The sequence below is a fragment of the Pseudophryne corroboree genome, chromosome 1 (assembly GCF_028390025.1).
Source record: "Pseudophryne corroboree isolate aPseCor3 chromosome 1, aPseCor3.hap2, whole genome shotgun sequence".
Lineage (NCBI taxonomy): Eukaryota > Metazoa > Chordata > Amphibia > Anura > Myobatrachidae > Pseudophryne > Pseudophryne corroboree.
In genome coordinates, this window is record NC_086444.1 from 653,387,230 (window position 1) to 653,414,711 (window position 27,482).

The following is a 27,482-nucleotide window of genomic DNA, read 5'->3' on the forward strand; positions in this document are numbered from 1 at the left end:
TTAACACACACGCACACTGTCCCACACACACACAATTGATACACACGCACACTGTCCCACACACACACAATTAACACACACGCACACTGTCCCACACACACACAATTAACACACACTCAAACTGTCCCACACACACACAATTAACACACTCACACTGTCCCACACACACACACACACACACACACAATTAACACACTCACACTGTCCCACACATACACAATTAACACACGCACACTGTCCCACACATACACAATTAACACACGCACACTGTCCCACACACACACAATTAACACGCACTCAAAACTGTCCCACACACACAATTAACACACTCACACTGTCACACACACACACACACACACACACAATTAACAAACACGCACTGTCCCACACACACAATTAACACACACACACAATTAACACACACACACTGTCCCACACACACACAATTAACACACGCACACTGTCCCACACACACAGTCACACACACACACACACACACACACAATTTACACACACTCAAACTGTCCCACACACACAATTAACACACTCACACTGTCCCACACACAATGTCACACGCACACTGTCCGACACACACACACTTAACACACACACACACAAAATGTCCCGCACCCCCTTCCCGCTCACCTGCACTTACTGCTGTTCAGGGCAGGGGCCGCACGCCCCCCCGAGGTCGCGCACGCGCATGCGCGCACCTCCGCGGTCGCGATCGCGTACACACAGACACTTTTGCAGGGGGGAGTAGGGGGAGGCTCCTGGCTGCCGCTGCCTGTCTATTGTGACAGGCACAGCAGCCGGGGAGACAGGGAAAGCGCCGCGGGTAGCGCCGGCGGAATCCCTGAAGCATGGGGCGAGTGGGCCGTGCAGGTGCCGGTGGCGCCCCCCTCTGTTGGGGCTGCCATGGCGCCCAGGGCACGTGCCCTGCTCGCCCCGTGCTAGATACGCCTCTGAAATACAGTGCTTCTGGCATATCAAAGAGGGCGGATGTTTCAAACCTTCTAAAGAGTGGAGAAGTGGAGGTGTTGCTAATAGCAACTAATCAGCTTCTACAGTGTAGAGATGAGCGGGTTTGGTTCTCCGAGAACCGAACCCCCCCGAACTCCACGTGGTTTACATGGGTCCGAGGCAAGCTCAGTTCTTCCCGCCTGACTCGGAAAACCAGAACGAGGGAAAACGTCATCATCCCGCTGTCAGATTCTCGCGAGATTCGGATTCCATATAAAGAGCCGCGCGTCGCCGCCATTTTCACTCGTGCATTGTAGAGAGAGCGGAGAGGACGTGGCTACGTTCTCTCAGTGGAAATCTCAATATCACTGCTCAGCAGTGCTTACTTATTGCTGCTCAGTAATACTAGTAGTGTATCTCTCCTGCTCAGTGTCAGTTCTAGTATCCTCATCAGTGCTCAGTATCACTGCTCATTGTCTTGTGCTGCATTGTGGTTTTCGGTATACTACAGTACATTACTAATCGTCCAGGGCTGCATCTTGCTGCTCAGTGTCAGTTCTCAGTATCATCCTCATCAGTGCTCAGTATCACTGCTCATTGTCTTGTGCTGCATTGTGGTGCTCAGTATACTACAGTACATTACTAATAGTCCAGTGTCTTGTGCTGCATCTTGCTGCTGTAGGGTGCTGTGGTAGTGTCCTGTCACTGTGCATAGGTCATCATCATTCCAGTCACAGTGGTATCTGGTATCTATCTAGTGGTATCTAATTCCACACATTACCGCCGTCTAATTCCAGATATATTATTGGCATATTATGCCACACATTATAAAATGGAGAACAAAAATATGGAGGGTAAAATAGGGAAAGAGCAAGATCCACTACCACCTAGTGCTAAAGCTGCTGCCACTAGTCATGGCAGAGACGATTCAATGCCATCAACGTCGTCTGCCAAGGCCGATGCCCAATGTCATAGTAGAGAGCATGTAAAAGCCAAAAAGCAAAAGTTCAGTAAATTGACCTAAAAATCCAAATTAAAATCGTCTGAGGAGAAGTGTAAAGTTGCCAATATGCCATTTACGACACGGAGTGGCAAGGAACGGCTGAGGCCACGGCCTATGTTCGAGGCTAGTGGTTCAGCTTCACATGAGGATGGAAGCACTCATCCTCCCGCTAGAAAAATGAAAAGAGTTAAGCTGGCAAAAGCACAGCAAAGAATTGTGCGTTCTAAATCACAAATCCCCAAGGAGAGTCCAAATGTGTCGGCGGGTGCGATGCCTGACCTTCCCAACACTGGACGGAAACAGGTGGCTCCTTCCACCATTTGCACGCCCCCTGCAAGTGCTGGAAGGAGCATCCACAGTCCAGTTCCTGATATTCAAATTGAAGATGTCATTGTTGAAGTACACCAGGATGAGGATATGGGTGTTGCTGGCACTGAGGAGGAAATTGACAAGGAGGATTCTGATGGTGAGGTGGTTTGTTTAAGTCAGGCACCCGGGGAGACACCTGTTGTCCGTGGGATGAATAAGGCCATTGACATGCCTGGTCAAAATACAAAAAAAATCACTTCTTCTTCAACAGAAATGCGGACAACTGGTGTCAAGCCGTGTGTTGCCTTTGTCAAGCTGTAATAAGTAGGGGTAAGGACGTTAACCACCTAGGAACATCCTCCCTTATACGTCACCTGGAGCGCATTCATTAGAAGTCATTGACAAGTTCAAAAACTTTGGGTGACAGCGGAAACAGTCCACTGACAACTAAATCCCTTCTTCCTCTTGTACCCAAGCTCCTGCAAACCACACCACCAACTCCCTCAATGTCAATTTCCTCCTTAGACAGGAACGCCAATAGTCCTGCAGGCCATGTCACTGGCAAGTCTGACGAGTCCTCTCCTAACTGGGATTCCTCCGATGGATCCTTGAGTGGAATGCCTACTGCTGCTGTTGCTGCTGGCGCTGCTGTTGTTGCTGCTGGGAGTCGATCGTCATCCCAGAGGGGAAGTCGGAAGACCACTTGTACTACTTCCAGTAAGCAATTGACTGTCCAACAGTCCTTTGCGAGGAAGATGAAATATCACAGCAGTCATCCTGTTGCAAAGCGGATAACTCAGGCCTTGACAACTATGTTGGTGTTAGACGTGCGTCCGGTATCTACCGTTAGTTCACAGGGACTTAGAGAATTGCTTGAGGTAGTGTGTCCCCGGTACCAAATCCCATCTAGGTTCCACTTCTCTAGGCAGACGATACCGAGAACGTACACAGACGTCAGAAAAAGAGTCACCAGTGTCCTAAAAAATGCAGTTGTACCCACTGTCCACTTAACCACGGACATGTGGACAAGTGGAGCAGGGCAGACTAAGGACTATATGACTGTGACAGCCCACTGGGTAGATGTATTGCCTCCTGCAGCAACAACAGCGGGAGGCAATACATCAGTAGCAGCATCTCGCAAACGCCAACTCGTTCTTAGGCAGGCTACGCTTTGTATCACCGCTTTCCATAAGAGGCAAACAGCTGACAACCTCTTTCGGCATTCAGCTACCGCGTGCCGAAGACTGGAGCGCCAGTAAACACTCATGAACATGCCCTGCCATCAGCTGAAGCAAGAGGTGGTAACGAGGTGGGATTCAACCCTCTATATGCTTCAGAGGATGGAGGAGCAGCAAAAGGCCATTCAAGCCTATACATCTGCCTACGATATAGGCAAAGGAGGGGGAATGCACCTGACTCAAGCGCAGTGGAGAATGATTTCCATGTTGTGCAAGGTTCTCCAACCCTTTGAACTTGCTACACGTGAAGTCAGTTCAGACACTGCCAGCCTAAGTCAGGTCATTCCCCTCATCAGGCTTTTGCAGAAGCAGCTGGAGAGATTGAAGGAGGAGCTAAAACGGAGCGATTCCGCTAGGCATGTGGGACTTGTGGATGGAGCCCTTCATTCGCTTAACCAGAATTCACAGGTGGTCAATCTGTTGAAATCAGAGTACTACATTTTGGCCACCGTGCTCGATCCTAGGTTTAAAGCCTACATTGTATCTCTCTTTCCTGCAGACACAAGTCTGCAGATGTTCAAAGACCTGCTGGTGAGACAATTGTCAAGTCAAGCAAAACGTGACCCGCCAACAGCTCCTCCTTCATTTTCTATTGCCACTGGAGCTGCCAGGAAAAGGATACAATTTCCAAAACCACCCTCTGGCGGTGATGCAGGGCAGTCAGGAGCAAGTGCTGACATCTGGTCCGGACTGAAGGACCTGTCAATGATTACTGACATGTCGTCTACTGTCACTGCATATGATTCTGTCACCATTGAAAGAATGGTGGAGGATTATATGAGTGACAGCATCACTGTAGGCATGTCAGACAGTCTGTACGTATACTGGCAGGAAAAAGAGGCAATTTGGAGGCCCTTGCACAAACTGGCTTTATTTTACCTAAGTTGCCCCCCCCTCCAGTGTGTACTCCGAAAGAGTGTTTAGTGCGGCCGGTCACCTTGTCAGCGATCGGCGTAGGAGGTTACTTCCAGAAAATGTGGAGAAGATGATGTTCATCAAAATGAATTATAATAAATTCCTCCGTGGAGACATTTACCAGCAATTGCCTCCAGAAAGTACACAGGGACCTGTGATGGTGGATTCCAGTGGGACAAATTAATACTCTGTGAGGAGGAGGATGTACACAGTGAAAGTGGTGAGGAATCGGGGGATGAGGATGAGGTGGACATCTTGCCTCTGTAGAGCCTGTGCAAGGAGAGATTGATTGCTTCTTTTTTGGTGGGGGCCCAAACCAACCAGTCATTTCAGTCTCAGTCATGTGGCAGACCCTGTAGCTGAAATGATGGGTTTGTGCATGGTCTGTTTATACAACATAAGGGTGGGTGGGAGGGCCCAAGGACAATTCCATCTTGCACCTCTTTTTTTTTTTATTTAACTTTGCATCATGTGCTGTTTGGGGACTATTTTTTTAAGTGCCATCCTGTCTGACACTGCAGTGCCACTCCTAGATGGGCCAGGTGTTTGTGCTGCCCACTTGGGTCGCTTTATTTAGTCATCCAGCGACCTCGGTGCAAATTTTAGGACTAAAAATAATATTGTGAGGTGTTCAGAATAGACTGGAAATGAGTGGAAATTATGGTTATTGAGGTTAATAATACTATAGGATCAAAATTACCCCCAAATTCTATGATTTAAGCTGTTTTTGAGGGTTTTAAAAAAACAAAAAACAAAACACAGAATCCAAAACGCATCCAAATCTGACAAAAATTCGAAAGGGTGGTTTTGCCAAAATGCGTCCGAATCCAAAACACGACCGCGGAACCGAATCCAAAACCAAAACACAAAACCCGAAAAAATGCCCGCTGCACATCTCTACTACAGTGCATATCTTTTTTATAGAATGTATTTGATAAATGCTGGCAAGTATTTGATTGGTTGCTATGGGTAGTGCCATAACAGGGCTGAAGAGCTTCCTGTGTTGGTCCCGCCCCCTGAGCCCCCATGAGATTGTGCACATGCTATTATTACATTATGTGCATTACATCATTGTGTCACGCAGAGGGGGCGGGGGCAGCCAGCAGCGGAAAGTGTAGCGCTGACCAGTACATCCAAAGGATCCCTCCACCATCTCTGTAGCAGCAATCCTGGCTGCAGGGAGCCGTTCCAGTCACCCTGACTGCTAGCCAGGAGCATCCACTGTTTAAAAGGTTTAATACATTTGCCACCAAGTGGTAAAACAGGGACAATATGTTGGGCTAGATGTATGAGTGTGCTCAATTCGAAAAATAAAGAATTTGCTGAAAATTTGCTGCAGGTTATAAGGTAGTGATTTTTTTTAAAATCAGGTTATCCATGTAAAAAAATTTTTTTAGCAGTTTTTCAAACTGAAGCCTATTACATTTGTCCCAATATGCGCTGTCTAATATGTGTCATGTTGATAGGTGTATATCATTGTTATAAGCATTTCTTGCTTATTTCTGTTACCAGAAGCATCCGAGTAGGATTTACACCTGACGTTTTAACAGAAGCTGTGGCTGAGCTCACAGTGGCGCTGTTATTGGCAACATCTCGCCGACTTATTGAGGCTGTGGATGAAGCAAGAAGGTAATAAAAGCAAACTGAGGTCAATGTTCAACAAGGGAATGACCAACACTTATGGGGAAATTTACTAAGCAGTGATAAGAACGGAGAAGTGAGCCAGTGGAGACGTTGCCCCATCAAGCAATCAGCAGCTCTGTATCATTTTATAGTATGCAAATTATAGATGTTACTTCAGTGCTGATTGGTTGCCATGGGCAACTTCTCCACTGGCTCACTTCTCCGCTCGTATCACTGCTTAGTAAATGTCCCCCTAAGGGAGCAATTCAATGATACAGTATGTGGAATGGCACATTGTGAGCAGCAACATAGCTACAGTAGTTTTTCCTCATACCCCTGAGAGGAGCGCAGGAAAACTAGCGATGTTATAGGTACTGTATATGGTACATTCCCCCTTGGTATGATAAAAGACTCTTTTGGACTATGAATATGTGTGATAAATGACATGCTGCATCCATGTTATGCCCCCATTGTCATCTATTTTGTTACAGCAGCTTTGTGCATGAAATGTTAGCATTACTGTAGGGATTGGTTTCCTGTTCAGCTCCGTTAGTCCTCATTCACTGGGGCAGATGTGCTAAGCCATGGATAGTAATAAAGTGGAGAGAGATAAAGTACCAACCAGCCAGCCCCTGTCATTTTTCAAACACAGCCTGTTAAATGGCAGTTAGGAGCTGATTGGCCGGTATTATCTCTCTCCATTTATCACTCTCCAATTCTTAGTACATCTCCCCCACTATGAGCTGAAAAGAGCATATCTTGGATAAGAGCAATAAATGATTTGATCTATAATATGACCACTAAACAGCTTATCAATTATGTACTGTATAAAGATAATAAAATGTCAAGTAATATGCCACCAAAGTCATAAGATGAAATTGGAGATAACTCCCAATACTGGAATCTGTTGGGTGATGGCAGGGTTGGACTGAGGATGTATTAGAACCCCAGGCATTATTGTGGCCGTGCGCGCCTCAGGCATGTACACGCGTGAAAGGGGGCGTAGTCATGGCTCACTAGGGCTGCTCATCCAGCCCCTGTCTTCATGTGCTGGGCAGCCGAGCAGAGCGCTGGGATGCTGTGCTGCTTTGCTATCCCATCTCACTGTGTGGCCCATCATGCCATCAGCATTTGCCAGAAGTACCAGATGGCCAGTCCTCTGTGTCATCTTTTTTTAAACCCATTGTACAGTTTGTCAAGCTGTGGTTGGATTCAAAGTGGTAAAACATTTGCAGCTAAGAACAATTTGGCCCATCTAGTCTGCCCCTGTTTTACCTTTTGGTAACCTCAAGCCTTGTTGATCCTTAGGGGGTCATTCCGAGTTGAACGCTCACTAGCAACTTTTTGCAGCGCTGTGATCAGGGTAAATCTCGGCAAAACTGCGCATGCGTATGCACCGTAATGCGCAGGCGCATCGTACGGGTACAAAGAGGATCGGTGCTGGGCGATGGATTTAATAAAGAATCCATTCGCACAGCCGATCGCAAGGTGATTGACAGAAAGAGGGCATTTGTAAGTGTCAACTGACCATTTTCTGGGAGTGTTTGGAAAAATGCAGGCGTGTCCAAGCGTTTGCAGGGCGGGTGTCTGACGTCAATTCCGGGACCAAATAGACTGAAGTGACACAGCGGCTGAGTAAGTCCAAAGCTACTCAGAAACTGCAAAAAAAAAATTTTGTGCCGTTGGCTGCAAAAGCATTCGCACACTTGCAAAGCGAAAATACATTCCTCCATAGGCGGCGACTATCTTATTGCAGTGCTGCAAAAAGTAGCTAGCGAGCGATCAACTCGGAATGATCCCCTTGATTCTTTGTAAGGATATTCTTAGGTCTATCCCAACCATATTTAAATTGCTCTACTGTCTTAGCCTCTACCTGATGGGAAGCTATTCCCTTTCTGTAAAGTAATTTTTCCTTAAGTTTCCCCTGAAGCTACCTCCTTTCACTTTCAGGATGTGTCTTTGTGTTCTAATACTTCTCTTCATTTGAAGAATGTCTCCCTCCTGTACCTTGTTAAAACCCTTGGTATCTTTGAAAGTTTGTATCATGTCTCCCCTTTCCCTTCTCTGATCCAAACTATACATGAATAGTAGTAGTAGGGAAACCGTACAGGTTTAGAGAGATGTAGTGTATATATGATGGTTGTCTGAAAAAGCTGATTTGTATTAATGAAATTGCTTCATATTTAGAAAACCATACAACCAAGAACTTGTTGTTATCCGTAGGTGTATAAAAGGTGACCATCAGTGGTGCTCCCCTGAGTCAAATTGTATCAGTGTAAACACAGGGAGAAGAGGAGGTAGTAGACTCTTGTTGGGGAGCACTCTATTTTAGACAGACTAATATATTAGATTTTAGAATACTGATAAGATCATAAAGATTTTAATTATATCACGTTAAAATTAGGGAGTACCAATGTTGCCTGTTACGGTTGTCAGCACCCAGACGACCAAAGTTACCTGTATGGAGAGAGACACGGGCAAAGTGATAATAAAAAAATAATAATTGGTGACTTTATTGTCACAAAAGAACCTGGACACAAATAATAATCACTCAGAGTCTGAAGCAGGAGAGACGGCTGAACGGCGATGATGCGACTGATAGTCACTCAGAGTTCAAAGCAGGAGAGACGGCTGAACGGCGATGCGACTGATAGTCACTCAGAGTTCAAAGCAGGAGAGACGGCTGTACGGCGATGCGACTGATAGTCACTCAGAGTTCAAAGCAGGAGAGACGGCTGTACGGCGATGATGCGACTGATAATCACTCAGAGTTCTAAGCAGGAAAGACGGCTGAACACTGATGAAGCGGCTGAACGCCGGTGATGATAAATGAGACGTGGAGTGACTAGTGAGCTGTGGAAGTGGTTAGTGAGTCTATATTACGGCCAGGGAGACAGTATAATAGTTTGTAATCAAACAGTGTGGCAGTTCTGCCAATGTTGCATCTAGTGAGGTGATCTGGTAGTAAGTTTACAGAAGGTGCGGCGATTGCGCCGATGTTGGAGCTAATGACCCGATATTGTAGCCTGTTAGTTGAAGGTGCGGCGATTGCGCCGATGTTGTGGCTAGTGAGCCGGTATTGTAGTTTGTTTGTTGAAGGTACAGTGATTGCGCCGGAGTTGCGGCTAATGATGATATTGTAATCTGTTAGCTGAAGGTGCGGCGATTGCGCCGATGTTGTGGCTAGTGAGCCAATTTTGTCGTTTGTTTGCAGACGATGCAGCGATTGAGCCGCAGTTGTGGCTAGTGAGCCTATATTGTTGTTTGTTTGCTGAAGGTGTGGCGATTGCGCCGATGCTGCGGCTAATGAGCCGATATTGTAATTTGTTAGTTACAGGTGCGGCGATTGCGCCATTGTTGTGGCCGGTTGAGCCGATATTGCAGTTTATTTGCTGAAGGTGCGACGATTGCGCCGATGTTGCAGCTAATAAGCCGATATTGTAGTTTGTTTGCTGAAGGTGCGACCGGAGACTGGAAATGCAGGATCCAGACGACCGCCAGGCAGATCTGGAAGATGCAGGTACACAATCTGGAGGAAACGTGGGGGGTAATTCCAAGTTGATCGCAGCAGGAAATTTTTTAGCAGTTGGGCAAAACCATGTGCAGTGCAGGGGGGAGGCAGATATAACATGTGCAGAGAGAGTTAAGGCCCGTACACACTGGTCGATGTATCGGCCGTTCTCTTGAACGGCCGATACATCGCGGGACCGTCACAGACGTCACAGACGTATCGCGTCGGCCGCGCAGCACAGCCGACAGCCAATATATCTAACAATATATTGGCCCGTCGCTGTGTGTGTACGGGGCGGTCGTCCGACCGCCCGTACACATGCTGCGGCGGCCGGCGGTGATTGACAGGTGAACTGGGCGGGCGCGAGCGCCCGCCCGCTTCATGACGTCAGTCCCCCGACGGATCGGGCTGTGTGTATGCACAGCACACTGCCCGATCCGTACATAGATATATCTGCAGATCAATTGATCTGCAGATATATCTATTAGTGTGTACCCACCTTTAGATTTAGGTGTGGTGTGTCAATCTGCAATCTAAATTGCAGTGTAAAAATAAAGCAGCCAGTATTTACCCTGCACAGAAACAAAATAACCCACCCAAATCTAACTCTCTCTGCAAATGTTATATCTGCCTCCTCTGCAGTGCACATGGTTTTGCCCAACTGCTAAAAAATTTCCTGCTGCGATAAACTTGGAATTACCCCCGTGGTGGAGCTCACTGCAGGTGAAGTATCAGGTTTCACCAACCTTCAGATGAAAAAGGTGTCACTCCAGCAGAGCTGACTACTGGAAGGATTCAGCAATAGTCTCATTGAAACTTGCAAGTTGAAAAGCCGCTGGAAAGTCTGAGTTTGGAGAGAGTATAGTCAGCACTGAGTACATGGTTGGCAGTAACTTGAAGAAGGCAGGGCGGCAGGAAAGACCAGCTAAGCTGCATGAAAACAGATCCATGTTTGAAGCCATAACCCATGGCCTCTTAATGTATGATTGCCATCACCTGTGCTGAAACACCTTTCTTATCCATTAACCTGTTTAAAACAGGTACCAGCAATCATACATTAAGAGGGAAGTCCAGAAGCAGAGCGTTGTGTCCCTCCTGGAGAGGGTCATGGGGGTCATTCCGAGTTGATCGTAGCTGTGCAAAATTTTGCACAGCTACGATCAACTTTCCTGACATGTGGGGGGACGCCCAGCATGGGGCTAGTCCGCCCCGCATGTCAGTCCGGCCCCCCTCGCAGAAGTGCAAAGACATCACACAGCGGCGATGCCTTTGTACTTCAGGAGTAACTCCCGGCCAGCGCAGCTTTAGCGTGCTGGCCGGGAGCGACTCTTCACTCCCTGGCCCGCAGCGGCTGCGTATGACATCACGCAGCTGCTGCGGCCCGCCCCCGTTCGGTCCTGCCACGCCTGCGTTGGCCGGACCGCGCCTATGAAACGTTGGCCAAACGCCGCCGTTTCGCCCCCTCCCATCGATTGCCTGTCAATCAGGCAGAGGCGATCGCATCCCTGCTACGGCCGTCGGCCGTCCTGCATGCGCAGGCGCACAAAGGCGCTGGCGCATGCGGGGACCCGTTTGCTCTGCTGCGTGAAAACGGGTCGGAATGACCCCCAATGTTGGGAGGTATGCCACTCGAGAGAACACACTGTGACAGTACACCTATCTCTGTACAAGAAATCTGACTTAATGTTTAACATAGCTTTTAGCTATACACTGCCTATCATTATTTATAATTTCGCACCGTTTTGGCAATGTTAGGATCCGCAGGTAGCGGATCAGTTTGCTGGTAGGTCCCGGTTATTTGTTGCCATAGGTTATGGCTTCAAACATGGTACTGTTCTCATACAGCTTAGCTGGTCTTTCCTGCCTCCCTGTGTGTTCACATCATGTGTTCACTAAGTAATTAGCTGTCTGTCTACAGAGCAGGTACACACATGCCTTTGATTTAGAATTACTCTCCAGGAGCTGTCTGATTGGGCCCTGCCATACAGCACACACTCCTAGCATATAACAGGTATGGAGTGACTGAAAGTATCTCCACCAATATATACGATACCAGTTCCTAGATACTGCTGTATTTATCCATTGATAGACCGCTGCGTCTTCCCTGAGAGGTGTTCTGATGGTGTGGCATTGGTAACGTGGCTGCTTCTTTCCAGAGAGAAGCTCCGGTGGCACGGCAGTGGAAGAGTGGCTGTGCCGCTATGTTAAGTTGGAGAGAAGCTTAGGTGATGCGGCAGTGTGGCTGTGTAGCAGGGACGTGCAGGCAGGGGAGGCAGTGCCTCCCCTGTCATTAATGATTACAATAATACACAGATACTTATGACACATTTTGTGTCATAAGTATATGCTTTATATTATTGTATTCATTTTTTACAATGTAAAAATTAGTTTAAATTAGTTTCGGAGGCACAGAGAGCGGTGCCTCCCGCAGCTAATAATAGAGGATCGGACGCGGGGGGCGGGGCCAAGAAATGAGCTGGAAAAAGCCCATTTAATAAAGCGCTGTAAGCGGCACTAGTGTGAGTGCCTCAGTAACAGGGGCGTGCTTGCAGGCCATATGGAAGCACGCCCCTGTCTCTGAGGCAGATATGATTGGACGCTCTCCCTGGGGTACAGCCCACCTTCAAAGGGACTGACTCCTTGTTGTCCAGTGTCCACCCAGAAAGAGGCCCCTGCATCAGTGTCCTCTGTCCCCCTGCACTACTCACCGCTCACTGATTGCCGCTAAAAGCCGTGGGTAACCGCTCTCAGTCCCACCAGGATTGGCCCTACCGTTACTCCAGGTAAGAGCCGGCGTTACACGGGGGCGCAGTAGCCTGACATACTTGAGCCTCCACCATCTTCGGCTCATGAACTACGCGCTCCGCCTCGGCCCCACCACTGGTCAGTGTCCCCACTGCCTAAGTCAGCAGGGCAGCCAGAGAGCCGGCCGGTGTGTATAGCTAGCCGGTGTCCGTGCTGAGCGCTGCTGTGTACTGACCATGGGCTACCCTGCGCTCTGTGTTTCAAAGAGCAGGACAGCCCATGGTTAGTACACAGCAGCACTCAGCACGGAGATGTGCATAATGTGCTGGGGTATAAGGGGAGGGGGCGCAATTACTCCTTGTGTGCTGTGGGAAAAGGGGAGGGGGGCAATTACGCCATGTGTTCCGAGGGAAAAGGGGAGGGGGGTGGTGATTACTGCAAATGGGCTAGGGTATAAAGGGAGGGTGGGGTGATTACTGTATATGTGTTCTGGGGTATAAGGGGAGTGGGGGTGATTACTGTATGGCTGCCGATGTATAATCCCGCTTCCATGCAGACCCTCCACTGCTATCCTTAACTCCGGGCGATTCTGCTGCCCAGGCCCTGGCTGCTGCTGCTCCCAAGACTTTGCGGGCATGGGTGGCGGCATTGGATTGGGAATTAGCTGTGGGGGGCGGTAGCTGGTGGCGACTTTAGCAGGCATTGGCAGCTGGCATGGGTGTCAGTACAGTAGTGGGCACTGGCAGCAGTCATAGCGGCGGTGGTAGTGGGCATGCCTCACCAGCCACTGATCTCACCGCACGCCACTGCTGTGTAGTGTACCCGGCGTTTAAAGTCTCCCGGGTCCGGCTGTTCCGGTCACGTGTGTGCACCACGTGATCATCTCCTTGATGTACGTTTTGCAGTTAGCTTGTTCACAAGGCAGCATGCAGCCTGATTGCAGAGTATACTGATATCAGATGAGTGGGTATCTGATTGGTAGGCAGGTTGTGACAGATAGGTGATAAGCCTATCAGTGTGTTAGAGCTATGGGGGTAATTACAAGTTGATCGCAGCAGGATTTTTGATAGCAACTGGGCAAAACCATGTGCACTGCAGAGGAGGCAGATATAACATGTGCAGAAAGAGTTAGATTTGGGTGGGTTATTTTGTTTCTGTGCAGGGTAAATACTGGCTGCTTTACTTTTACACTGCAAATTAGATTGCAGATTGAACACACCACACCCAAATCTAACTCTCTCTGCTCATGTTATATCTGCCTCCCTTGCAGTGCACATGGTTTTGCCCAGTTGCTATCAAAAATCCTGCTGCGATCAACTTGGAATTACCCCCTATATTCCATTTGATTAGTAATGTCACTTTCACAGATAAGGAGCGGCGGCCGCCGTGCTTACCCCTCCGCCGTGTGCTGGGCCTCTGGGACGGTCCCCCCGGTGGGCTCCGGCTCCCGGCATGCGTCCAGCTTCTCTCCGGACTATGGGCGCCGCCATTGTGCCTGGCGTCCACGTGGGCGGTATGGGCCAATGGCGATCCGAAGCTCCCTCCACCAATCAGAAACAGGGCGGGCAGTTCAAAAGGAGGCGCTGGGCAAAGCTCCGGCGCCTGAGTATCGTCGCTGCACAAGCTACCCCCAGGCTCACGCACTTCAGCATTGTTCACAAGTCATCACTCATTTCTTCATTTAGTGTACTTCAGCATTGTTCACAAGTCATCACTCATTTCTTCATTCAGTGTTCTTCAGCATTGTTCACAAGTCATCACTTATTTCTTCATTCAGTATTCTTCAGCATCGTTCATAAGTCATCATTTATTTCTTCATTCAGTGTTCTTTGGCATCGTTCTCAAGCATTAGTTACTTATAAAGCTGCATGAGGAAGACCTACATCCAGTGGCGTAACTACTGCCCCCGCAGCCCTCGCGGTGGCTTGGAGGCGCAGGGCTGCGGGGGGCGTCACCACTGATTTAGCGCAGAGCAGATTGACATGCGGATGAGCTGTCCGCATGTCAATCTGCTGTCTCCCTCCAACCCTCAGCTGGCGCCCTAGCCGCTTCTGTGAAGGAGGGACACGGAGGGCACAGCGCGCGCCTCTCCTGTGTCCCGCCTGCGTCTCCGGCGGGTCTATTAAATGAAGTGCCCGTTCAGGAGCTCTGATTGGCTCACGAACCGGCACTTCATTTAACAGACACGCCGGAGACGAAGGAGGGACGCAGGAGGGACGCAGGAGAGGCGCACGCTGTGCCCTCCGTGTCCCTCCTTCACAAAACAGCGGGGGATCGTGGGGGAGTTGTAACTGGCACTGGAGGAGCATATTTGGCACTGGGGGAGGGGGAGCATATTTGGCACATGGGGGCATATGTGGCACTGAGGGGGCATATGTAGCACTGGGGGGTATATGTGTACCTGGCACTTGGGGGGGGGGCATATTTACATTGGGGACATGTGTGTACCTGGCACTGTAGGGGAATATCTGGCACTGGGGGCATATGTGGCACTGGGAGCACAGCCCTAGCAACGAGCATGAAACCCAGTGCATGAAACCCCTGGCAACGAGCATGACATCCAGTGCATGAAACCCCTGGCAACAAGCATGACACCCTGAGCATAAAAACCCCTGGCACCGTGCATGGAACAAAGAACATGAAACCCCTGGCAACGAGCATGACACCCAGTGCATGAAACCCCTGACAACGAGCATGACACCCTGAGCATGAAAACCCCTGGCACCGTGCATGGAACCAAGAGCATGAAACCCCTGGCAACGAGCAGGTAATTTAAAAGTAATTAGAAGCTTTAGTGTAGGACTTAATGTGTAATGGGCATTGCGGTGTGTGGTATAATGTATCCCGGACATTGCGGTGTGTGTCATAATGTGTCACAGGCATTACGGTGTGTGGCATACTATATCACGGGGCATTGTGTTATGGGGTATAATGTCTCAGGGGCATTGCAGTGTGGCATAATGTATAACGGACATTGCGGTGTGTGGCATAGGGTATAACGGGCATTGCAGTATGTGTCACAGGCATTACGGTGTGTGATATACTATATCACGGGCATTGTGGTATGTGGTATAATGTCTCAGGGTCATTGCAGTGTGTGGCATAATGTATCACGGACGTTGCGGTGTGTGTCATAATGTGTCAGGCATTACGGTGTGTGGTCACGGGCATTGTGGTATGTGGTATAATGTCTCAGGGTCATTGCGGTGTGTTTCATAATGTGTCACAGACATTGTATGTGTTATAATGTATCAGGGGCATTGCAGTGTGTAGCATAATGTATAACGGGCATTGCGATTCCTGTCATAATGTGTCACAGGCATTACGGTGTGTGGCATAATGTGTCTGGGGCATTACGGTGTGTGCATATTGTGTCATGTGCATTATTGTGTGTGGCATAATGTCTAAGGGCCATTGCAGTATGTGGCATAATGTATACTGGGCATTACTATAAGGAGGAAAAATGACAAATAATGTAAGGGGCATAAATCAGGGTTATTTTTCTTTCCTGTGGTGGCTAACGTCTGGGCGTGCAGGTTGCAAAACTGGGGTATAAGGTAGTCTTTTCCTGCAATGCCACGCCCCTTTATGCGAAGCCATGCCCATTCCAACAAAGACACGCCCCTTTTTCCGGCTGTCTCTATTTCATCCCAGCTACAGTTCCTCTTCCTGACCATCGGAAGAATCCCAGAGTACCCAACTCTCTCGTCCCAGGTGTCAGAGACGGTTTTGTTTGTGTCCCCGGAGGGGGCGCTAGTGGGTCAGTGGAGGTAGGTGGAATGAAGTGAGGAGGCTGTACTGGGTTTCTGCGCATGTGCACAATGTAGATTTATTAATAACAGAAAAGTCCAGATAATAATGCAGCAGAAAGTAAACAAACGAATGCAATGGAAATGACAATGGTAACGGCAATGGTAATGGCAATGGAATAGTATGGTTTGAAACTGAAAGTCTATGGCAGAGTTTGTAGCATGGAAATGAAACCGGAATGGTTAAAACGTGGAGCCAGCAGAGATAGGAATAGTAGTAGCAAACCTGGTAGCAATGCAGGAGACGTGGTGTTAATGTCCACTGTGCTGGTGGAAAGCACAATCAGCTTGCAGGCTGAATCACAGGTGAGTTGTTAGAATGCACCTGGATAGGGAGTCTCTACTGCTGATGGCTGGAGCACACTGCAGGTGTGGAAGGTGTGAAGCCAGAAAGGTATTGCTGTGGTGCTGGTGCTTGTAGTTCCACGGAGTAGCAGATACAGGAGAATATCCAGGAACACGGAGACACAGGGGAGTATCCAGGAACACGGAGGATCAGGTGAATATCCAGGAACACGGAGGAACAGGATAACAGGTCCAAACACACGAGTCGCAGGAGTGACACAAAGTTCAGGACAAACTCTGACTCACCCAGCAGCTCCTGATATACCCCCTGACCGGCAGGCATTGGCTGGAGTGAGACAAGGGGGTGCGGCCAAGCTCCGGATTGGCCGCCGCACTTACACTGGGGAATACTGTCATGGCGGCGCCCATGCCGCGGCCCGGCAGGGACGCGGCGCACTCACACGCCCGTTGACTCCAGAGGCGCCTCCAGGCCCGCGGCGACATCCATGAGCAGGGCGACAGGTGACAGCAACATGCAGTGACCCCAGACGGAGTCCGCTCCGGCGGACCGACATAACAGTGGTGAGTCGATTCCTGACAGTACCCCCTCCTTTATGGGTGGGCACCGAACACCCACGTGGCTTGGAAGGATGAGACCTGTGGAAAACACGGACCAACCTGGGAGCGTGGACATCAGCAGAGTTCACCCAACTCCTCTCCTCAGGACCATAACCGGCCCAGTCGATGAGATATTGCAGACGACCATACCGGTGACGGGAGTCCAGGATCTTCTCTATCTCGAACTCTATGCCCCGCTGAGTTGGAATGCTGGGGCCAACTGGAAGAGCTCTTTGGAAGCGATTCAGGACTAATGGTCTGAGGAGAGAGACATGGAAAGCATTAGGAATACGCAAAGAAGAGGGTAACTTGAGCTTGTAAGCCACAGGATTTAGAACTCTTTCGATGGAGAAAGGACCGATGAAGCGTGGTGCAAACTTCATCGAAGGCACTTTAAGACGAAGATTCCGGGTTGACAGCCAGACTTTATCCCCAGGTTTCAAGCTGGGAACTGCACGTCTCTTGCGGTCGGCAAAGAATTTGTACCGAGCAGAAGCCTTTTTGAGTGAAGTATGAATCTTCCTCCAGATGGTTGAGAACTGACTGAGGACAGTAGTGGCAGCAGGAACATCGATGCTAGGAAGGTCTTGAAAATCAGGAACTCGTGGATGTTGCCCATAAACAGCGAAGAACGGAGTGGTTTCAGTAGCTGTGTGGTAGCGGAAATTGTGAGCGAATTCGGCCCACGGGAGCAAATCCACCCAGTCATCTTGGGAAGATGATACGTACAGTCTCAGGAAAGTTTCCAACTCCTGGTTTACCCTCTCTGTCTGCCCATTCGTCTGAGGATGATATGCTGACGAGAACTTGAGATGGACCTGCATGGCAGAACAGAGAGCTCTCCAAAACCTTGCCACAAACTGGACTCCACGGTCAGATATTATTTCAGTGGGTAGTCCATGTAAACGGAAAATCTCCCGCAGGAAGATTTGAGCCAGTTTTGGAGCTGAAGGAAGTCCTTGGAGTGGAACAAAATGAGCCATTTTAGTGAATCTGTCGACCACTACCCAGATGGTGTTGTATCCTTGGGAGGAGGGAAGGTCAGAGACGAAATCCATCGACAGATGTGACCAAGGACGGCTGGGGATGGATAATGGCTGTAGTTGACCTGCTGGAGACTGACGAGGAGTCTTGTGCTGCACACATTTAGGACAAGACGCTACAAAGTCCTTGATGTCAACTTTCATTTTTGGCCACCAATATGTCCCGGAGAGAAATTTAAAAGTCTTTAGGACACCAGGATGCCCAGTAAACTTAGACTGATGGGCCCAAGACAGCAACTTAGAACGGAGTTCAGGAGCAACAAAAATCTTACCAGGAGGCGGAGCTGGAGAAACTTGTGATGAGGCAAATGCCACAGGATCCAGGATGGAGCGTGGTGCTGAATCGGACATCTCGTCCTCGGATTCCATGGATCGAGACAGGGCATCTGCTTTGGTATTCTGAGAACCTGGGCGGAAATGGAGCTTAAAATTAAAACGGGAGAAGAACATAGCCCATCGGGACTGGCGAGGATTAAGGCACTGAGCTGCCTTCAGATAGAGCAGGTTTTTATGATCCGTATAGATGTTAAATGGAAACTTCGCCCCTTCCAGGAGATACCTCCATTCCTCAAGGGCCAGTTTAATCGCCAGAAGCTCTTGATCTCCGATGGAATAATTAACTTCAGCAGGAAGAAATTTGCGGGAAAAGAATCCACAGGGATGGATCTTCCCGTCAGCTCCTATCTGAGAGAGAACAGCTCCCACTCCTACTGTGGAGGCATCCACCTCCAACTCGAATGGCTTATTAACATCAGGTTGTAGCAAGACTGGTGCGGTCATAAAAGCCATCTTGATTTTCTGAAACGCAGCCAGGGCATCTTCTGACCAGTTGGAATGATCTGCCCCTTTTCGAGTTAAGCTGGTAATAGGAGCAATGAGAGTTGAAAAGCCTCGGATGAATTTCCTATAATAATTGGCGAAGCCCAGGAATCGTTGAATTGACTTGAGAGTATTCGGAATGGACCAATTGGCAATGGCTTCCAATTTTGCCGGGTCCATCTGAAGATCCGATCCAGAAATTATATACCCCAGGAAGGGTACGGAGGCAACTTCGAAGGTGCACTTGGACAACTTGCCGTAGAGACGATTCTCACGAAGACGTCGGAGAACTTCACGGACTTGGAGACGATGAGAGGAGAGGTCTTGAGAGAAGATGAGGATATCGTCCAGGTAAACTACGAGATATTTGTACAGAACGTCACGGAAGATTTCATTAACAAAGTGCTGGAACACTGCTGGGGCATTGCTCAACCCGAATGGCATTACCAGGTACTCGTAATGGCCATCCCGAGTATTGAAAGCCGTCTTCCATTCATCACCGCTGCGGATTCTGATGAGATTATAGGCACCGCGGAGATCTAACTTGGTGAAGATGCGGGCTCCTTTGACCCTATCAAATAACTCGGTAATAAGAGGTAACGGGTAGCTGTTCTTAATGGTAATGTCATTAAGTCCCCGGTAGTCAATACATGGACGTAGTCCTCCATCTTTCTTTTTAACAAAAAAGAAACCTGCCCCAGCAGGTGATGATGAGGGACGGATGAATCCTTTCTGTAGATTTTCTTGGATGTATTTACTCATCGCTTCGGTTTCAGGAACAGATAACGGGTAGGTGCGCCCCCTAGGTGGTTTTTTGCCAGGAACAAGGTCGATGGGGCAATCCCACTCTCTATGGGGCGGTAGAAATCAGCGGCCTTTTCGCTGAAAACGTCAGCGAAGTCTTGGTAGGCCGTAGGAAGAGTAGACGGGGTCTTGATTTCAGAAGTCTTGACAGGAACAACTTGGGCTAAACAAGACTGATGGCAATGTGACCCCCAAGCAGTTAGTTGTAATGTAGACCAGTCAATCTGTGGGTTATGTAGCTGGAGCCAGGGCATACCTAACACAATCTCCTGAGTTGTCTGTGGAATAACTAAAAACTTAATTAACTCAGAATGTAGGAACCCAACCCCCAGTATCACTGGCCTGGTTTGTTGAGTGATATACCCCTTAGAGATACGGCTACCATCTACTGCCGTAATGTAGACGGGACATGAAAGTTCACAGACCGGCAGATGAAACTTGTCTACCGCAGCTTGAGTGATGAAATTCCCCGCTGCACCACAGTCTACCAACGCAGTTGCAGATTGGAGTCCAGCCGCCGTCTCTAAGGTCACAGGAAGAATGAGATCTTGGGTAGAAGGAGCTTGCTTGAAAGATCCCAACTTGACTCCTCCCTTACAAGTCAGGATCTGGCGTTTCCCGAACGCACTGGACAAGAACTTATTTGGTGGCCTACTGCCGCACAGTAAAGACACAGTCTCTCACGGAGTCTCCTTGACCGCTCCTCAGCAGTTAAGCGGGACCTATTAATTTGCATAGGCTCATCAGAAGGTGGAGGCTGCAATTGTACAGGAGGTACCATTCTTGGTTTGCGACACTCAGCACGAGCACGCTCATTGTTGCGTTCGCGGATGCGAGAGTCCAACTTGATACATAGGGAGATTAGCTCAGGTAATTGCTCAGGAATATCACGAGTTGCCAGTTCATCTTTTATCCTCTCTGAGAGTCCATGCCAGAAGGCTGCTACTAAGGCTTGGTTATTCCACTGGATCTCTGCGGCTAGCGTCTGGAACTGGATGACGTATTGACCCATACTGCGAGTCCCTTGACGGAGCTGGAGAAGATCTGCGGAGGCTGAAGTTGCATGACCCGGTTCATCGAAGATGCGTCTGAAGATGGAAACAAACTCGGCATAGTTGTTCATCAACGGGTCGGCACGTTCCCACAGAGGAGACACCCAGCTCAGGGCTGATCCAGAGAGCAGTGAGATGATATAAGCAACCTTGGATCTTGGCGTGGGAAAATTATGAGGTAAAAGTTCAAACTGGACTTCACACTGGTTGAGGAACCCACGGCATAACTTCGGACTGCCATCATACCTGCTAGGCACAGGCAAGTGCAAACGAGATACAGGAGCAGATGCAGCCGGAGAAGAAGAAGAACCCCCAACACTGGCATGTGCAGGGGTAACAGGAACTGGAGGTGCAGGCGCACTTAGCAGAGATTGCTGTAACGTATCAATCCGGGAAGACATCCCTTGCAGAAACTGGAATATCTGCTGCTGCACAACCTCTTGTCCATCCAAACGGGATACCAGATTTTTTAAGGCCCCTGACCCCACACTCTGACCACCGTCCGAGTCCATTTGTCCTGAACTTACTGTCAGAGACGGTTTTGTTTGTGTCCCCGGAGGGGGCGCTAGTGGGTCAGTGGAGGTAGGTGGAATGAAGTGAGGAGGCTGTACTGGGTTTCTGCGCATGTGCACAATGTAGATTTATTAATAACAGAAAAGTCCAGATAATAATGCAGCAGAAAGTAAACAAACGAATGCAATGGAAATGACAATGGTAACGGCAATGGTAATGGCAATGGAATAGTATGGTTTGAAACTGAAAGTCTATGGCAGAGTTTGTAGCATGGAAATGAAACCGGAATGGTTAAAACGTGGAGCCAGCAGAGATAGGAATAGTAGTAGCAAACCTGGTAGCAATGCAGGAGACGTGGTGTTAATGTCCACTGTGCTGGTGGAAAGCACAATCAGCTTGCAGGCTGAATCACAGGTGAGTTGTTAGAATGCACCTGGATAGGGAGTCTCTACTGCTGATGGCTGGAGCACACTGCAGGTGTGGAAGGTGTGAAGCCAGAAAGGTATTGCTGTGGTGCTGGTGCTTGTAGTTCCACGGAGTAGCAGATACAGGAGAATATCCAGGAACACGGAGACACAGGGGAGTATCCAGGAACACGGAGGATCAGGTGAATATCCAGGAACACGGAGGAACAGGATAACAGGTCCAAACACACGAGTCGCAGGAGTGACACAAAGTTCAGGACAAACTCTGACTCACCCAGCAGCTCCTGATATACCCCCTGACCGGCAGGCATTGGCTGGAGTGAGACAAGGGGGTGCGGCCAAGCTCCGGATTGGCCGCCGCACTTACACTGGGGAATACTGTCATGGCGGCGCCCATGCCGCGGCCCGGCAGGGACGCGGCGCACTCACACGCCCGTTGACTCCAGAGGCGCCTCCAGGCCCGCGGCGACATCCATGAGCAGGGCGACAGGTGACAGCAACATGCAGTGACCCCAGACGGAGTCCGCTCCGGCGGACCGACATAACAGTGGTGAGTCGATTCCTGACACCAGGTCTGTGACAGTCACGTTGATTGATAGGTAATTAGCCTATCATGAACCTCGAGGATATCGGCTATACTTTTATGGCTGTTGTTGATCTTATTACATATTGTCAGGCTGTGAGCTGAATTAGGTCATAATTAAAAAAAATATATATTAGGTTTATCCATAATTACATTTAAAATAAATAATATAAGGATAAAATTGTTAAACATAACATTAGATATACAAACAAGGACATTTATATTATGTTGTCATTAGTATATGGGGCTATGTCTTGATAGGATAATATTTTTATCAGATTTTTAATGCACCAATTGTATTAGATTTGAGTGTTATTATAGTTATTTATTAAATATTAATTATTAGGTACGTAAAAGGGGGTGTATGAATAAATTTATGTGTCATGGTGACTAGGTGTAAACAAAAATATAAAAAATAGTGAAGGGTGATTTATATAAGAAGAGGAAGAAGAGGTCATAGTGTAAAATGATAAAAAGTAATAATAAATAGGAGCTCATAGTGCTATAGTAAGGTGTGTCTAGCACATTAAATATAGGATAAGTAAATACAATTTAAGTGTGAAGTGATACTAAATTATCATTTTTATATTGTGATTGGCGCGTACTTATTTTATTGAATACAAATATAGTTTAAGATATATATTTTTATTGAATGCAAATATAGTTAAGGATATGTATTTTGATATTGTTCTATTTCAGTTGTTGTATCCCAATTAATGATAGGAAAAGTGAGAGGTAAAGTGTAGTGTTAAGTAGTGTTAAGTTTTTTTGTAAACCATATATGGAGCCATATATTTAGACAACATGCCTGGTGAATAATGTATTAGTCAGATAGAATTTAGAATGAACTTACCAAGAAAAATTATATACTATTGAGAATGCAGATTCTTATGGGTTCTTAACTTAAAATTACACCATAGTTGATATTCTCATTCATGCCGATTGGATGGACAGTACCCAGTTTAAAGATCCATTCACTCTATCTCTTCAATAAACTGTTAAGTTGCCTCCACTGATTTAGAGTTTAATTTTCTCTAGTCCGAAGCCTTTTAATTCCTCCCATCTGCTGCCGTAATAAGTATAGAAATGGCGAGCTACTGAGGTAAGTTGCTTTATTTTTGCTTTGTCGGTGCACGCATTGCGTATAGAGCCAACGTGTTCCAAATTACGTTGCTTTAATGGTTGCGTTGTCATACCGACATATTTTTTATTATAGGTACATTTGATACAGTAAATGACTCCTTCTGATTGACAGTTCATGTAGTCCTTGATTTTGTGTTTCTTCCCAAACTTGTCCTCTATATCCTTCATTGTGTCAACGAATCTACAGGCTTTACATCTGCCGGATGGGTATGTTCCAACTATTGATGGTTTTGTACTTGGTAATCTCTGGAAATGACTTTGTACCAAGTGGTCCTTCAAATTTTTGGAGCGACGCGAGTTCATCGATACCCAAGGACCCAATTTTTCTGATAGAATGGGGTCAGTGTGTAAAATGTGCCAGTGTTTTTGTATGGCATCACTGACACTCCTCCATTTGCGACAGAAGTTGCCCACAAACCTAATGGTACTGCTATTTTTTTTGTTTAGTCTTTTCTTGAAAATGATATAATCTCCGTTCGTTGTCTGTGCTGTTTTTGTAGCTTTTTTATAGAGGTATTGTTATATCCTCTTTCTCGTAATCTTTGAGCAAGTTCTGCACTTGCACTTTGAGCAAGTTCTGTATCTTGAACTGCTCATTATCGGAGCAATTCCTACGAAGACGCAGGACTTTTCCTTTTGGTATATTTTCAATGGTATGAGGGAAATGAGAACTTGCTTGATGCAATAGCGTATTTGTTGCTGTGGATTTACGATACAGATTTGTTGCTATCATTCCTTCCTGGTCTCTGTAAATCATGAGATCCAGGAAAGGTAGTTCTGACTGACTGACTAACTGATGTTATGGGTAAGGCGGATATAAAATTTGTTGTTGTTCAGCTGTTCTATGGACCCTTGCAACATCTGTAAGTCACCCTCCAAAATCATGAAAATCTCATCTATATGACTTCTGGTGGGTGGCGCATCCAAGATGGCCACGTTTTAACCGAGCTCTGCTCACAAAGGCCCCATCCATCACCATCCACTCCCTTCCCACTCGCCTATTGGGATATCTTGGACGAGATATCCTTCCCCTAGTACTGGGACACCCGCTGCTGCCTGTCTGGAGAAGATCCGTGGAGTGGAGGCCCTGTTCCCCGGAGTCGGGCCCTCGTCCAGGCCGCCGCGTGGCGAGGATCCGCGCTACCCGCCCTCCTGTTTCGATTGCCCTGCGATCACTGCCGGACTACACCTTTACCCCGGATCAGGGGAAACCTGCCGTGCTGTCCCCTCGGGTCGCCGCCCACCTGCCGTCGGGCTGGGGACTGAGCCCGGGTGTCCGTGGAACATCCTGTGGGGCGCCTAAGTTGCTGACGAGCCGGGGGAGCTGGAGGTTGAAGAAGGAGCTCACACTCACCTCCTCCCGCTCCTGGGACTCCTGCGGCTGCAAGATCGAGGCCGCGCTGGCAACCTGCGGTCCGAGGTGTTCGGGGCTCCGTCACCTTGGCCGTCGCTCGGCTCACACCCGCGCCGTGGTTCCCTTGAGGGATAGACTGCCGCTGGCCTGACCCCCTCAGGCGCTGACTCGCGCCCACGCTCACTGCACGCCTGCTTGTGCCTCCCCGCGGAGGGCCATGGACTGCCTGTAACGTCCGGCAACTGCTTCTTTAACCCTACGACACGCCATATATCCCCGAATGTCTCGGGGCTGCTTGTGGGATTGACGGAGACGGGGGTGAGTGGGCTGAGACGCCCAGAGCTGCAATACCCGGGCGGCGCCTCACCTACCCCGGCGCTCTCCGAGGAAACCGGTCCTGTTTAGCCTCCTAGCGGATGGTTCTGCTGCCGAGACCCCTGCCTGCGGTGAGGCCCGTGGCCAGAGACGTTCCCTGCCTGCCTGCCTTTGCTCCCCCACGACCCCCCCAACGATGCTGATGTTGGCTTTTCGCCTCTGAGGTCCCGCTGCCGAGACTGGGAGACTTGGGCTTTGTTGGCCAAACACTGCAATACAGCGGCTGCCTCTCCTGTACTTTGAAAGGGATCCTGGTACCCTAAGTGGGGACAGCTGCTTGTTCCGAACCTGAGGGTTACTGCTGGCACCTATTGTCCCTACTGTGACAGTCCCTGGGACCTGCTGGAGCTCCTGGATGCTACAGAACTACTGACTATTGGAGAGTGCCTGGTATCATTATTACCTCTGCCCTCATTTTCTTTTTATTGTACTTATATTGTATAATACACTCTCTTCTTATTTTTCTGCTACCTCTCCTCTTATCTCCTTATTCCTCTGATGCTACCCTTCTCTCCTTATTCCCCCTCCCATTTCCACTCAAAAGATATTATATACCCCATTTCTCCTCACACTGATCCTGTACGTATTGTTGCAACCCTGCTAAATGACCTGGTATACACTGCCACCCTGTGGCCGATTACCGTCATTGTGAATATTACATACCTCACTGGTACAATATTGTTAACTCATATTCTGAACCTGTTTAAATCACTCGTTATTACTTCTGCTAGTATACCTACCATTTTATAACCTCTTTTTTGATATCAGAGCCTGCTGTTAAGTTACAGGATTGTTATATAGCTAGGAGGTGTAGAATTTATATCTAATTATGTGATATTTTACATACTCTCCTGGGGCGATATACTTTACGAATTCATATGTTCATCATCTGATACTTCTATTTACTGGTGAACAGTGTCCGATCCCTTTGGATCTTTCCTACTAAACATTTCATAATTAATGGAGAGGTTTCTGAACAGAACCGTATCAGAAACTATGGTCAGAAAAAAGTCACATAAGACAGGTGGCTCTTCCCCTTCTCAGTCACAGCCCGCTGCTAAACTGCTAAAGAGATTCTCTCGGTGCTAATGCCCCATATTGATAGGAAATTAGACGAATTTAGAGATTCATTTCAGTCTGCCCTGAGAGACGTGGCTTCAAATACCTCGAGAATATCGGAGGTGGAGCAGAGAGTCAGTGATATAGAGGACACGGTCCGCAATGTGGAGTCCTCGGCTGACTCGTCCATTGGCATGATTCGGGAGCTCCAAGACAAGCTAGATGAACTAGAAAATCAAAACAGGAGAAATAATCTTCGCTTTATTGGTATCCCGGAACATGTCAAACCCTCCTTACTGGGCGACTTCCTGGCCTCTCAACTAGTTCCTGCTCTCCATATACCCGACAAGATGGAATTTCCCCAGGTTGAAAGGGTTCATAGGGTGGGGGCTGAGCGGGAAGGTCCTAATTCCCCTCCAAGGCCGGTAGTGGCCCGTTACTTTGATTATAGGACGAAGGAAATAATATTACGTGCATATAAGAAAATGGGCAAATTAGTTATTGAAGGTACCCGTATATTGATTTTTCAAGATTTTTCAGTGGCGGTCACCCAAAAACGCAGAGCATTCTCACCTGTTTGCAAATTCTTAGTAGAATCGCAAAAACGCTTTGCCTTGCTTTACCCAGCCAGACTGAGGGTCACCGATAATGGCCGCACCCTTTTCTTTGATGACCCAGAAGAGGCCCGTAGACACTTTCTGTCCCCTCTCTCCCTACAGAGTTCACCAGTAACACTATCCCAGAGATCTCCCAATCGCTGAGCGGGTTTGCAAACACGAATATGGTTTTTGTATTTTTACACTGTTCTAAATTTAGCGATGGGGGACAAGGTTTTGTTTTCTATTCGCCCCTAGACGGTTAACAGTTGTTATGCTATTACGCAGGAGATTGGCTCTCCACATTCAGTTTACTATTAGTTTTTTGTTGATTCTAAGAGTTGGTTGCAGTGTTGTCACTGTGACCACCCAGGTAAATTTTTGGTATGAGAAAATTCAGAAAAGGTTATTGAAGCATGACTTCTCATTTTTTGACAATTGTGATGTGCTTAATCTATTATATTTACAAATGTTTATGTTATATTTTGGAGCGACGACGGCAGAGAGATGGGAACACCTAGCCGAGAATGGGTTTGAGGGGCTATCCTCCGCTTGCTGGGAAGGGGGACCCCAAAGTACATTGCAGAGACCGTGTGGTGAACCAACCGCAGTGCGATCTGGGATTGGATGATGGCAGGTACCACACATAATTTACCATATATGCCTCCCCATGACTCGATAAAATGCTTATCATGGA

The 27,482-nt window shown here is 48.2% G+C and overlaps 1 protein-coding gene across 1 annotated transcript in view; it reads left to right on the top strand.

Annotated features, from left to right (window-relative positions):
- Positions 1 to 27,482, top strand: part of LOC134931900 (glyoxylate reductase/hydroxypyruvate reductase-like) — a 110,609-nt gene that overhangs the window by 48,516 nt on the left and 34,611 nt on the right. Inside the window, exon 4 of the mRNA XM_063925789.1 lies at positions 5,941 to 6,057. Coding sequence (XP_063781859.1) covers positions 5,941 to 6,057 — 117 coding nt within the window. The remainder of the gene's footprint in view (positions 1 to 5,940; positions 6,058 to 27,482) is intronic.